Source organism: Linepithema humile, chromosome 1 (assembly GCF_040581485.1).
Source record: "Linepithema humile isolate Giens D197 chromosome 1, Lhum_UNIL_v1.0, whole genome shotgun sequence".
Lineage (NCBI taxonomy): Eukaryota > Metazoa > Arthropoda > Insecta > Hymenoptera > Formicidae > Linepithema > Linepithema humile.
Window position 1 is genome coordinate 26,566,189 of NC_090128.1, and position 14,561 is coordinate 26,580,749.

General features: G+C 42.9%; 1 protein-coding gene across 1 annotated transcript in view; it reads right to left on the bottom strand.

Annotated features, from left to right (window-relative positions):
* Ddr (discoidin domain-containing receptor 2) overlaps positions 1 to 14,561 on the bottom strand; it is a 198,787-nt gene that overhangs the window by 20,389 nt on the left and 163,837 nt on the right. Inside the window, exons 11-14 of the mRNA XM_067348003.1 lie at positions 13,408 to 13,563; positions 10,604 to 10,779; positions 2,359 to 2,482; positions 1,053 to 1,201 (exon numbers count right to left, since the gene is read on the bottom strand). Coding sequence (XP_067204104.1) covers positions 1,053 to 1,201; positions 2,359 to 2,482; positions 10,604 to 10,779; positions 13,408 to 13,563 — 605 coding nt within the window. The remainder of the gene's footprint in view (positions 1 to 1,052; positions 1,202 to 2,358; positions 2,483 to 10,603; positions 10,780 to 13,407; positions 13,564 to 14,561) is intronic.

The following is a 14,561-nucleotide window of genomic DNA, read 5'->3' on the forward strand; positions in this document are numbered from 1 at the left end:
TTCGAAACATATGAAAAAAATATATTGTGTTCTATAAAAAATGGCATGAATAGAGAAGATAGAATAAATTCTTCTCTTTATTGTTTATTATAGAAAACGCCTAAAAAACTTGTAACAAAAATCAATGTTAGTTTGAAATATAAATATTACGTGTTTTAAAAGCTATATACATAAAACTTTATGAGTAATGATTCATAAATAAAATCATATTACAAAAAAATGCTATGACATTAATAGTGCGAAATACGATGACGATGCATCCTTTTCAATATATTTTGCTTTTTCTCCATAAAATAATCAGATTTAATAATATAATCAAATGAAAATACAAACATGCCTCGTGGGACTACTGTAATCAATAACCACGCCCTTTACATTATCGCTCTATAATCTGTGTATGCCCACGAAAGACGTTTTCTTCGCGGTAGTTATGATTGATAGTGCTCCGTTGTTTCCTCGTTTTTCGGTCATTAATCCTCATAATTCACAGGATGAAGTATTTTGCGTCGTGCATATTGTGCAGAGTAAACAAGCCCAGTTGAAAACGAGATTAGGTCGAAGTCGATACAATAATATACCGTCAAAATATATTTTGCGCGACATTAAATGGTTGTTAAACAGAGCGTATTCCAACGCTACAAAAGTTACCAATAACACAATCAATTTTTCAAACAATTTTTAGAAAGGTATTCAATTTTTCAATGTCAACGAAATTTTCGGAACAATTTCACATTGCGCTTCACCGCCAAAGCGGAAATTTTGGCGCATACGTTTAGATCATTTTATAGAACGTAGAAAGCGAAAATTGAAAAGTCTCAATTGGTATAATATTCGTATTAACCTCGTAATTTACATAAGCCTGAGTGGCCGGTATCGCAAGGTTGCTCTCCCCCTACTCTCCCTCTTTTTCCTTCTTTCGGCGATCGTGACGGAGATCCGACAGTCACGAGACGGTGTTTGACACAGTTTCGCGTTCGAAGTACTCGCATTAATGCTACAGGAAGGCTTAATCGGCGCGGATCGCATGTCTACCGTACATTTTTGCGACTCACCTTACAGATCTCCGTACTGGCGTAATACTTTTCCGGCGGAGGTGGTATGGGCGGCGGGTTAGGATATTCTTGGACCGCCGGAATTGGCCTGGCAAGATTGATCGTTGAGTTAAGCAGGAGCGGTATAACCGGCTGCACCTCGGTGATTCCTGTCCGAGCGGCGGCGTGAGACGGCGAAGAATCAAGAAATTCCACAAAGTTAAAAATATAATCACGGTTATTGTTGCGGACGAGAAGAATCGCCGACGTTCCTGTTCTTTCGCGTTAAGTTTCGAAGTCTTGGGAGAGATTGTTACCATTTTTTAACGAGTCGCTCGGAGCGGTGCGCCGCGTAACTCGCCAGTCAACGAGCGAAGTTCTAACTCGGGAGCAACGGCGAGAGAAATATCTATTTCAATTTATTACAGCATTATTGTTATCGTATCGCTTCGCGCAGGCCTGCGACGTTTGCGGAAACCCGAAAAATGAAATCCCAAGATGTCGATAAGTCACAGCTTTCGATAGCTAATTAATCAAAGACCTTACTCTAATTCGGTTAAGCGAGATCGCGCGACGCGACGAACAGTTTCTCCGTAAACTCCCGTTGTGTCCGGCAAGCTGTGCCAACTACGGGATGCAACGGAATAGTTTGTCGACTATTCCAACTACGTCGTGCGGCCGCGGCGAAACCAGGCGCGGAGATTCGAAACCTCGGCTTGACCGTCATCCGGGACAGTCCGTTAGAATTCCCGCGATAACACGAAACTATCCATGCCGATACGGAGGGCAAGTCGAGCGGATACAGAAGTGAAAACGTCTTTAGCGAAATTGGACGACTAATCAGGATCGACTTCCGATATTATTGTTAATTACTAATTTCTAATTATTTAAAGATTACTAATTTCGTACTAATTTCGAATAACACTAATAACATTATAACAGATCGATGATCATTGGAAAAGTTAAAAAGAGCTCACAATAGGACTATTTAGGACAAAAGTTTTTGTAAAAATAAAAGTTAAAGTAAAGTACAAATTACAATGAAGTAAAAGTTGAAATTAAGTACACGAAGGAAAAGCAATAGAAGATGTAGAACTGCGAAAGTATTTGTATTACTGATGAAATTAAAGGGGCAGATTTTAAAAGTATCCGGAAAAAGCTTAATTCAACGCTCGATTATCTCTTAAGTGTCTTTCAGCAATTGGACTCGCGCAACGTCTTCGAGTACACGCGTATTTGAGTGGCGCGAGTACGATCGTAATCCAACAACGGACCGAACCAATCAAATCGCACGGAAAGACTTGAATGTACATTTTCTAATACCAACCGCCGTAATCCGTGACGGGTTTGTGCAGCTGCGGCGTCGTCGTGCTGTAGGCTGCCGGTTGATACTGCGCTGGAAGCGGAGGGCAAATTGGTCCCTTGTCCTCGCCCTCCTCCGGCACGGAGACCTGCGGTCGAATATCGAGCGTTATCGTTAATGCACGTGACATTTATGCACACGCCGGCCGGGTATATCGCGCGGTAAAAGCGATATACCGTCGGTCATTCCCGTCTATTTTCCACCTCTCCCCTTCATCGCTCCTGCCCTCCTCAGAATATTCATAGCCGACGAAACGGAGAGACACAGCGCGGGTCTCAAGAGGTTCTGCGCGCTTCTGGTTATTGTGCGCCGAACGCTCCACTGGCCTACTAACTCGTTGTGTATTGCCGATCGCGTAATTTTATTTTACGACACTCGGTACACTGCTGTACAATGAACAGACGGCACGGAAAGCGATGCAACTTATTTTTACTGTTGATTGAGAGAGGGTAACATCGGAATGAAAAAGAGAGAGAGAGAGAGAGTCCCTTGCTGTTTGCAAAGTTCCATAAACTTGGGTCGATATTATTCCGAAACAATTTGAATTTAAATGTTATGGATTGTGGTTTTTTTTTGTCTTTCGGTCAACACTTTAATTTTGAAAATGCAATGCCCCAAATATGTAGTCATTAGTGTGTTTCTCTGATGTACAGTACAGTGTATCGCGTCTGTACTACGCTCGTGAATTCATCATAGTGCGAAGCAGGCAAACTTACAGATAAGAACGAGATCACTCTTTGTTACGACGTGATACATCACACTGTTTTCACCTCGGGAATTCAGCGTTTGACCTCTCGAAGAAGACGGGCTTAAAGGGGGGCTAAAACTAGCGAAAACACGGCGCGTCGAATCGCGAATATTTAGCAAACACGACGGGACATTACGACGGCGACGTACATATTCTCGGCGCCGTGGCGTAATCGCATTCGTGTTTCTCGATTAGCGGGATTCGTCATGGCAGCGCGTTTTCATCTAAACTGTGCGACGTAAAACCGCGCCGGTGCCCAGCCGTAAAGCTCTTATCTCGCGTCACTTCCTCCCGGCACCCTTTATCTCGCATGGTTCGCAAACCGCGCGCGAAAGGACGTTTGGACGGCCGGGGCAATCGAGCTCGACATGCCACCTCAGGAAATTAGCAGTTTTATTATAACAAACAGTCTAGGGTGCCTTCGGGGGGGGGGGGGGAGGGAGAGGCCCATTTTCGCCCGGCTTCTCGTCACTCTTCTCCATCGCGCAGTCGATAAGAGGGATCGGAGGAATACGACGGCGTATATGCATGTATGTGTGAGCCGCGATATAATATCCATTGATTTTTGCGTTGCCCCCGGCGTGGGTGTCGTGGCTGACTCGCGGGGGCGGATGAGTAGAGGTGGGTGTTAATTTCCGTTGAGGGAGCGTTAGAGGGTGCCAGACTGGCGAGATGCTGCGGCGCGGCCGTTAAGATAAGATAACCACTTAGCCATCGGGATTCCACGCGAATCTCGGTGGCTCCCGCCCTCTTTTGCGCTGTCTCGTCGGCGTACACGCGCGCACACGTACACGCGGGGACTGTCTCGCACTATCGCCGCAGCTTTCTATCTTTCCCGATCGCTCGCGTTTCTACGTACGAGGGGCCCGTTTACCGCCATCGACCCTGCCCATCTAACATCTCTTTCTCCATTAGGGCTATCTAAAGTCCTGTCGCAACTTCCCGCGCCCTTACGGTCAAGCATTCAAAGTGATGTCATGACAGCTCGTTTTCCCGTTTGATCGGACGTCGGAATGGCCTCGGTGTTGGTGATGGCGGTTTGGAAGTATTATTGTTCGCTCGGGAGATAGCATCCAGTTCGCGAAATAGCCTTGCTTATCGTCGCGCAAATAGTCCGCAAATCAGATATATCTAATGATCTATGATTCTTAATGCGGTAAAAGCGATAAGTGAGCTCGAAAGTCGCTAATGGGACAATCAATTGGAATTTGATTATACGGATCGCCGTTCGAATCGCACAACTGAAAAATGTCGCACGACTCCTGACATTTATTATCAAGATAACTGAAAGTTTATTTTCATACCGCTGGTCTAGCGTGAAATCTTGTCTGCAAAAATATACGTCATCGCACACCCGGCGAGAGAGAGAGAGAGAGAGAGAGAGAGAGAGAGAGAGAAATACGATGGGCGACTACTAAGAATTTATTAATACATGATGTTGTGAAAGCATCGTTAACAAGCCAACGATATCTGGAGCGATCTGAAATAACTCGCTTATTTTTAACGATAAAAAATAACGATAGGAAATTTGTTTTAAAAATAAACAACTTGCTATCGGCAATTTGTTCATTACTTTTTTTATATTATTCAGCTTAAACAAGCTGAAGGAAATAAATCCTAATGGAATTTATAGTTGTAATATATAGTTATAATATACAGTATGATACTGATAGTGTATATAGTTGTAATATATTTTCGAAAATATAGATTGTTTAATACAGCACTTTCTTTCGTGTTTATTTAATAATACAAATTAATGGAATCGTCAATTGTCTGACGATTGAGACGATTAAGCTACTCGGAGAAAAAGATTTTCCCCGACCGAATGAATATCCTTTCGGCGCAAACGTGAGTCGCGAAATAATCCAGCACCTTTTCACGTGTGGTATATCAATCGACCATAGAAAAGGACCCCGCGGTATCCGTGACTCTTTTCGCAAATCCGGACACGTTCGATTGGCCGTAGAATGCTTTTATCAACGTATCAGTCGTCCGACCATTGTCTGACACTGGTTGGGGAGAGGATGCTTTGATATCTTTTCTCTTAAGTATAAGTTTGGTATTCCAAACGGAATATCGCCTCGCGAAATAAATTACCGCCGCTATAGATAGAGGAGAGAGCTTACGTGCACACGTTCCGCGGGATTTATCGAAGCGGCGTATTTGTTCAGAGATATTGCGTGTTTGCCCGCATACTAATCGCATATCGAGTTCAACCGCGATTACGAGATCGGCAAACGATAGCGTCGAGTAATCTCTTAACGAGGCGGCTGAATTAAAGGTGCGTTTAAATTGAGTGGATTATTGATAATTTACGTGTACCGATTCCCGTCAATTTGCCTCTTCGTGAGATAGGACGTAAAATATAATTTCAGATACAGAGAAGAATCTCGCACTCCCCGTCATCGGTACACGCGATTCGTGCAACATGTACACTGCTAAAGCGATTAAATTTTATTGCGCGGGAAAAAACGCGGCAAAAAAAAAAAGAAAAAAAAAACATAAAATAACTGATAACTGAAACTTTGCGATATGCAATACCGTTATATATTTATATTTATGAGCGCAACGCTGCTCACTATTTGTTCTATCTTTTTCACTTGCGTGTTGTACTAGTACGATAAAAATGTTAAGCTTATTAACGCAGCCACTGGAAATACAAACAGCGATGTGAAAAGGGCGTGTTGGGCGCTGAAGCGGAAACGAGAATCGAAATCGTGAAACGGGTTACTCGACGAAATCTCTGAAGTGTTAGCGAGAAGATTCCGGAGCACAAAACGATCCTCCATTAATTAGCACTGGAGTGCTTTTTGCCATTTTCATTACCATGAGTACATCTTCGCCTCTTTTCTGCAAAAGCTGCGCGACCCGTCCAGCTGTTTGCACATTTCCCAACTCTGTCCAAAAGTGTCTCCCGCGCATTTCACTTGTTTTTTTATTAATTTTTCACAGCACTGACCTGCTTCTAATTAACGCACTCCCATTTTCTTTCCACTTTGGCAAAAACTTCGTTGTTGCAAAATGCCGCGCCCTTTGGATTTTAAACAATTAGTGTGTTCGAGGAGTTTTTTCAGTATTTTCAACTTATATAGCGAAGCTTTTTAAACTTCCACACAAATGTACAGTAATTTCGAAATCTCTAAGCAGAAGCGCCGGTTTTTCTTGATTATTCCGTTTAAACGATGCTCTCTCTCTCTCTCTCTCTCTCTCTCTCTCTCTCTCTCTCTCTCTCTCTCTCGCTCGCTCGCTCGCGCTCTCTCCATCTCCTATAGTTTAATCCGCGAATTATCGGGCCGTTACAATGCACATACATATACGCATCGAATTTGCGGTTAGAATGTGAGCGCATGAAAATCAGAGAGAGTTTGTTGCTTTAAATTAAAATAATCTGTTTTCGCTCGACTGTCCCTCGGTATCGTCACGGGTCCCCCTCGGGCTAAAGTCGGTAATCGCATTACCATTCACTTTTGTATGGGGTACTCCCGCCAAGCCCCGTTTCGCCGCCGTGCTCTTTTCGTGCGAGCGCAGACACGCGTGAACGCGCGCTCGCGGTGCCACATCAGAATTCGACTGTTCGGCAATAACAAATTTTACGAAATTAAATGAAATCGCCACGCGCCGCTGTTTATTCGACACGGTCGCGGGATAATGCATATGATCCGCATACATGCCCCTGCGGCGGTGTCGTCCGCAATTTACGTATTACAATACGTTTACATTAATATGCAGATGCAGCAAAAATGTATATAATTTGATTTGCTAATTTCATAAGTAGCTTGACCTGTAACGCGCGGATGGATGCTTACATAAATTGAATAATCTCACGCAATGAAATCTGGAACAAGAATTTGCTGCATCGTAAATTCTCGGATAAGAGGCAAAAAAAAAAAAAAGGAGCACAACACTTCGCGGAGCTTTAAGCGATATACTATCCCACGGAGTTTCCCTTCAGCGTTTTAAAGCGGACCGATGGAGCCACGGAGTCAAATAAGAGAGGTCTCGTCATCGTTTTAAATGGGATCTGGTGAATCGATGTGATATCATTGGTGAAACAAAATTTGGGTTTCACAATTCATAATGTCCGATGGACGGTCGGAGCCTTGTAAACGATTTTTGTCCCGACTGTGCAGAATCGGGTGGCGGAGGAGAGAGATCGATTTTGCGACTGAACGCGGAGGTTTGGCAAAATTTGATGCTGACAAATAACAACGTATCGCGTGAGGAATAGCGTTTTCGAAATTTTGACGCGATCGATAGTGACGCACTGCAATGATTAATAAGTTCTGCTCCGCAGTCATAGAGAGATTAATTAATTAAACCATGGCAAAGACGATAACACAGTATTTAACTAACGAGATGCGATGAGTAATTATGCCGTAATAAATTGCCGACTATTTAATTAATGGCAGTCAGAGACGTACGTCGGAAAACAGCTGTCTCGGAGAAAAATGTCGGCATTTTCTATATGGTTAAGGCGGCTATTGGCTCGACGTTTTGTCGAATTGAGTCAGGTGTACGCGAGCGAAAACGCCGTTCTTCGTGACCCGTGTTGCTCGATAAATTGACAGCGGTTTCTACCTGGCAGACGTAGTCCGCCATTCCGGAGATCCGAGGAGGGTCGCAGGTTGCACGAAGGGCGATAGGGTCATTCCGTCCAAGGAGGGGAAAATCGAGGTTCCAGCCTCTCAAGACGGGACAAGTAGCAGGTGGCTAATGCCGGGAACGCGAAGCAGCGGAACGGCGGGGAGGGGGAGGAGGAGGAGGGAGGAGAGCCGGCGTGGATGGGCGAGGAGAAAAAGGCGTTTGGAGTGTGTATGACGCCGCTTAGCGGCGGGCGAACGACGAAGATAACGCACATCTTCTCCACTACGACGTTGCAATACGGGCTGTCCCGGTGGCTCTTTTAATTAAGTGGAGTCAGCTCGAGTATCCGCGCACTTTCTTCCGTCGCTGGTAAAAAAAAGGGGGAAAAAAAAGAAAAACCGTGTGGATATTGGGTTGTCGAAGAATACCTTGAATGATGTATGGTAAGAGGACTTGGCGCGCGTCTGTTCGTGCTTCGCCGGGCGGATGAAAATTATTACCGTGCTTTGCTCTTTGTTCTCTATATTATTGGCAGCCAGAAATTATTGGACACGCTTAGTTAATTTTGCACCGCTTGTTTCGGTCGATCGTATTTAGCATCCCAATTATTTTTGCACATCATTGTATCAAATATGATAAAGGTAAATCCACTTTCAAAGTCTAATATTGAATAATTTGATAATTTGCCAGTTCTCAGAATCTTTGTTCACTTCGTTTATCATTTTCGTAATAAGCTGAATAAAACATTACGCGTGACTAATTAGTCCCTGATAGCTAATGTCGCCGCTGTGCAAGTCCTCAATTTGTTTCGATAGGTTGTTAGCGTCGTTATTAATCGTCAACTGGCGTTCCGTACGTTTCTCTAGTCGCCTCCTTCTCTCCGCCCGTGCAAACAGTTAAGTTAGGAAAGCTTCGAGGGTTTGCAAGCTCAACTGTCTGGCACTCATTATTTCTCATCGTTCAGCAAGTCGTTAATTACTGTCTTCCGTTATATCCCGCGAAAAAAGATGGGAAAGCAGCCGGAGCTGTCCATTTCTAGCGAGCAAACTTCACTTTGCTATTAATCCGGTTAGAACAACAGTGACTTGGTAAACATACGCCAAGTTCTCAAAGTTTCCTTCTTTTCCCTCCGTCTGCCTTTTTCGCTCGGCCCAGGCATTAACTTTTTGCGTAACACGCTGAATTCCCTCTTAACGTTTTATTCCTCATCCTCGCTCTCTCATCTCCGACCGCATTCTCATCTACAGACATTATTTCCCGCGGAGTTCACTTCTTACCTTGTTACTTTTCACCGACTATCGCAAATCGTCGGTCTGATTTCGTATCTTAGATAGCAGCGCGCTAATCAAGTAATGAAAGGTGCGCGTACGTGTGCACGCTTCGCCCATCGATTTTTCTGTCTTTAGCGTTTCCTCTTTGCAAATTTCGATGTTATCTTGAGCGCGCGGGTGCGGAAAGGTCGACAATTAATTTCTCTTTATGCGAAATGAAGCTATTTTCATGCAGTGAGTCGCTATTGTTTATGGATAAAGAGCTAAGGGCGTAATATTATAGACTGTACATCGTGAAAGTGGCGCAAACTGTCCGCCGACGAGGGCGAGGGCGACGTTAATAATTCGTGTTGTTCCGTAGGACAGGAGTCGGAGCGGAATTTACGACAAAGTTAGACATTCCGCGTTAGAACGAGGTGCGAGGCCGAAACGTCTCTTTTGCCGGAAAGCGTTTTCAGCGGGAGAACATCGCGGCGGAATGCGACGTCGGAGAAAAATATCGTCGTCCGTGTCTCGCAAGATATTTCTCGTTATTTTTCCTACTCATCTTACGCGCATCGTACTACAACGTGAAAAACAAACTAACATCCGTCGTGCATGTAGAGTTTATTTATCGCTGCAATCAAGCCGCTTCATTGTTAATTATCATTACTGCAGACGTAATTGTCGTAATTGTTAACGTGAAATAAGTAATTAATTCGTATAAATTGTTAAGCACACGCCGACGCGGGATTGCATAAAATTCATGGATAAGAGCGCGTAACGAACAATCTCAGGGCGTTCCTTTAATCGTCCTAGCGCGATCTCGTTTGCGTCCCCGTCTTAAAGAAAATATTTGATCGCCACGTTTTCTCCTCTAGTTACGCGCGCTCGTATCTAAACCGATGTACGTAATAGGTAGGTATAAGCTGTTTTGCGCGATTGCTCAAAAGCGCCGTAGAGTGACCTGGAAGCGTAGAGTAAATAGATGTACCTGTTCGGTTTATTAGAGCCGGAGGCGAGACTACGGCGTTAAACCAGGTCGGGAGACGCGCAAAGAAAAATCGCGACCAAGGTACAGAATCGTCGTCATTTACCGTCAAATTGAAAGCATCGAGATAATGCGCACCGTCGCACGAGAGGTCATTCACCGTCCGGTTCTTTGATTGCTCTCAATTTTCGTTCTCGTGCTTGATGACGCGTTATGATTTGGGAGAGGCGGAGTTGTGTTGTACATTACATCGAACAGTAATATTTCACGTTTGGTACAGCTCTGTGACAATTGCGGGTAGCTTTATGACACAGTATTTCTTTTTCCTTTGTTACTTGTTACTTTTATTTCTTACGTTTTTATTTATTTATTCGGAAATTATACATCAATTCATTGTATCAAAATTTTGACAAGATGTCAGTTGATCTCATCATCTCAGTGCGATAGGCAATTAAAAAAAGAAATGCCGTGTGTCATAATATAGTTCCAATTTACGGTTATTTTTTTTACTTTACATGAAAAGATGATTTTAAAATAAATTTGGACATATACATATGTAGATAAATAGGAAGACTTGATGACTTAATTATATTACGACACTGAAAAATTATGCAATAGCTGTATCTTTATAGTGACCTTGAGATCACCCTGTTGATCGTAGAAGGTTGACGGTACGAGAGCAGCCTTGAGTCTACGGTTCCTGTAGAAGATGAACGTGATCGCTGCGAGCAGCATCACAATCACGGTCGTCAGAATGCCGATCACCAGCCCGACGAATTGCTTCGATTCCGGTTCCTTGCTCTTATCTGGAACTGAGAAGTGGATATATGTGTACAGAATATGTGTGTGCATATTGTCTACGTATGCGCGACTGATTATATATATATATATGTATATATATATAACAGATGCACCCGTCACGTTCGAGGATACGGAGGGAATCGATTAGCTTAACGATTAACGGTTACACCGCAAGCTCAGTGATCTTGTACATTGTCACTGGGTTACATTCCGCTCCAAAGGTAATTTGCATTAATTAATCGACACAGACCATGGACATGGACCAATAGTCCAGGTCAGTTTTTTGCAATTTAATAATTATTTAGCGAAATTTCTGTTTTCTGTTAATTAACATTTCGATTTTATAGATCGATATAACGCAAAATAAGTGATAAAATCAATTTTTTTTTTATTTTTGACTTACAATTAAACCACTTTCATGATCAATGGCGCACAATTGCGTAAACCCGATTATATAGCACCTTTTATTTCCAAGACATTTTTATTTTTCCTTTACTTCGCTTTCTTTTTTGTCTCTTTTAAAAAAGTTAATTGATAAATTTTGTTATTAATGGTCCAAGCACATAGTTTTCCAATAAAAGAGTCTTTAATTGATCGAACAATTAATCTCACTTACAATAGTACTATTACAATTGGTGAATTTTCGAATAATCGCGGCTATTGACTGCGCTTTGAATCGAACAGTAGAATACAGATAATAACGTAACTGTACTGAGAACAAAAGAATTTCCATTAATAATATTTCGACGTCGCGACAGACAGCTGATTCGCGCGTGTACGCGATAGCGGGATCACTCGCCCATGACGCTTGATGCATCAAGCAACACGACCTATCACCGTGGATAATACCGCCGAGGTAACCTCGCATAATGAACGATGGAACGATAATGATGATTGCGTTCATCATGAAGCTTGTAACTAGATCACGGTTGATCAGTGCCCGGCTGAACAAAAACAATATTCGCTGATGGCTTTCGTAGTCCACCGCAGCGGCTTGATCATGGCTTGAGTATTTTATAAATCAATAAAGAGAGACGGGCGATCTAATAAGACGTTAAGATTTTTCATGGCGATAAATTCCACGATATAAAATCATCGGCTGAGAAATAAAAAAAAAATAATTACTAATATAACGCAGAGATTTATCTTGACATTTTTTTATCGGAGAAAATGATTTATGCACACAGAGATCGGAATCAAAGATGAATTTTTTGAAATAAATTACATTCTTTTTGTCCCCTCGTGTCGTCGGACATCTACGATCGCAAAATTTCAATTCATAGTATAGTTTTGACATAATGTTGTACGCGAACAGAGGGTCAGTGGGTGAAAAAGCATAACATTATTCTTTTCAGTATGCCGCGAGCTCTACTTCCGCTCCGCCGATTCGCGGATTATTACCAGTGTCGGCGTACATTCGTAGCTTTCTGCACGGCATATGCAACGAGTGTTGGTACATCGTGCTTCAAGCGACAAAATACAAATGCCCCCCGCTTTCTTACGCTTTTCTTTCGGTGAGTTTAGCAAGCAAACACGCCAAGTATACAGCACTCGAATAGTTGTACACGTGAATGCAGACGTGCGTTGAATAGGCACGCGAGCTCGAAGCTGGTAACAGTTACGAAGAAATTTCAGCGAGTCCGACATCTCGTCATTGTGTGATTGAAAATTTTGCGCTGTGCAGCACGAGAATGTCGCGGAACGGTCACGGCCGAGAGAAATGCAAATTGGTCCGCCATCGATCTCGCTTTCGGGAATATCGAGTGTAATCAATTAGCATGAAAAGTTGTTCCGTTAATGGATCCTGTTTCTTTTCAACGGTATCTCGATACGACGTCTCGAATAAGTCAAAGAAGAAGAGAGTTAAGGAATTAATCAGGTTAATTGCGCGGCTTTTATTTGCCATTATGAGGATAAAAAAGTACTATGCTATTGGTTAACAAACTCAGCAAGAGCAAGCGACAAGAGTGATCGCTCTTTTTCTTCTATGATGCTTCTTTCGCGGGTAATCGAGGAATCTCGAGGACGTTCCTGTACTACTCGATGTACTTTTTCGCACAGTTCTTTCGATTTCACAGGGTTTTCTGGCCTCACAGTCGCCATTTTTCCATTAATTCTGGCGTAACGATGTCGCGTATCAGGGAGAAGATTTCTCTAGAGATGCAAGCTATTGCCTTTTTGACTTGGCGCGATTGTGATGCCTCGCACGAATCTAAGAGAGAATGCGAATTGTCTGCAACGCGTAATGCATTCATAATTTATCAAAATTATTTGGTTAAAGAATCAAACAGTTTTAACATTTTCTTTATTGTAAATGTAAATTTATTGCTATTTCTGTCGATTAAAATTAATATCGAATTTTCTAACTTAATTGTTTAACAATTATTGTAACTGATATTATTGAAAAATTATACCATTTTACCTAAGTTGGCAAAATATAACTTTGCAATATAAATCGCCAATGGTTATCGCGTGATAATTCTTTTTGTCGACATATAAATTCCCTCGTGATACATCGAGCTCATTTCGCTGTAAAGGACGACAGGGACAAAAGTTTGGTGAAAAGAACGTCAATTACGCGGAAAATTATGAACGTAGTTTAGCGGAATAACAATGGAAAAATCGGACAGTAGACTTACAGGTGTTATCTTTGCTTTCCTCCTTATTAAAAGTAGCCTTCACTTCGTCTTGTTGCAGTGGACCCTCGTTATTCTGATAAGGGCTGCCGGTTGCCTGTACAATGGCACTCTTGTTCTTCGCCTCCTCGTCCTCGGTATTGTTCCATTCGGAGATAACTGTACATTCAGGATTAGAGTTAATGAAAACCACGCTCGTCTAGCACATTAAATATTCGAGCAAAAAGTTTCTCGCCTACATACAATTGTAGCGAAAAAAAAAGCATTGTTGAAATTATCAAGTCAATTAAACTTTCAATTTTACATGTTTTTAATTCTACAATTATGCAGCTAATCGTTGATAATTCACAAAATATAGTAGTTATTAAAAGCGATTTTCACTTTTGATATCGCGAAAGTAGTACAGATAAACGTACAATGCTCCAAAGCGAATTAAATTTTGAACGGTGCCGTTCTTTAATGATATCATCGAATTTGCACAAATGTTCTTCGCGGTCACGAAGTAGACGCGGAGAGTTTCATTTGTATTCGGGATAGTTTTCCGTTGATATCGACCGTTCGAAAACGAACAAATATCGCGACCAGAATTTAATTCGTGTCACACGCAGCTGGAATTTCTCGTTAGGCAAACTGAAAATTAGTGCCGCGGCAGTTTATCGACTAATGGACACCAGAAAATATTCCAATTTTCGAGCGGTTAGACGGCGGTGGTTTGCACGCGCAATTCATAAAAAGGAAAATTAATCGAAGTGGGACCGAAATTGCTCTCGAAGCTTTCGCTGGAAAGAGGGGACGCGGCGCGCCGCCCCGGCTTGCTCGGTGGAAAACTCAGTGCTGGGGTGAAAAGCCGGATGTGGAAGGAGAGGGGCGATATATTTTCCTATCGATGACGCGGCTCAACGAAGCGTTTGTACGACGTGAATACGAGTTATGTGGTATACAGGTGACGAGCAACATTGGGTCGCCTCTGGGCCGGCCGGCCGATCCAACTTATCGCTCGCAGTCGAGGACGGGGGTGCGCCGGAGTACGTCGAATGATTAACGACGTACCCACTCCCGTGGCCGGTCCGGTGCAACGAAGCGACGCAGAACTTTCGAAAGCCTGCATCGCCAGGCGCTCGGCAACTAAGTTCCGTCTCGGATCGTTTGAGACGGAT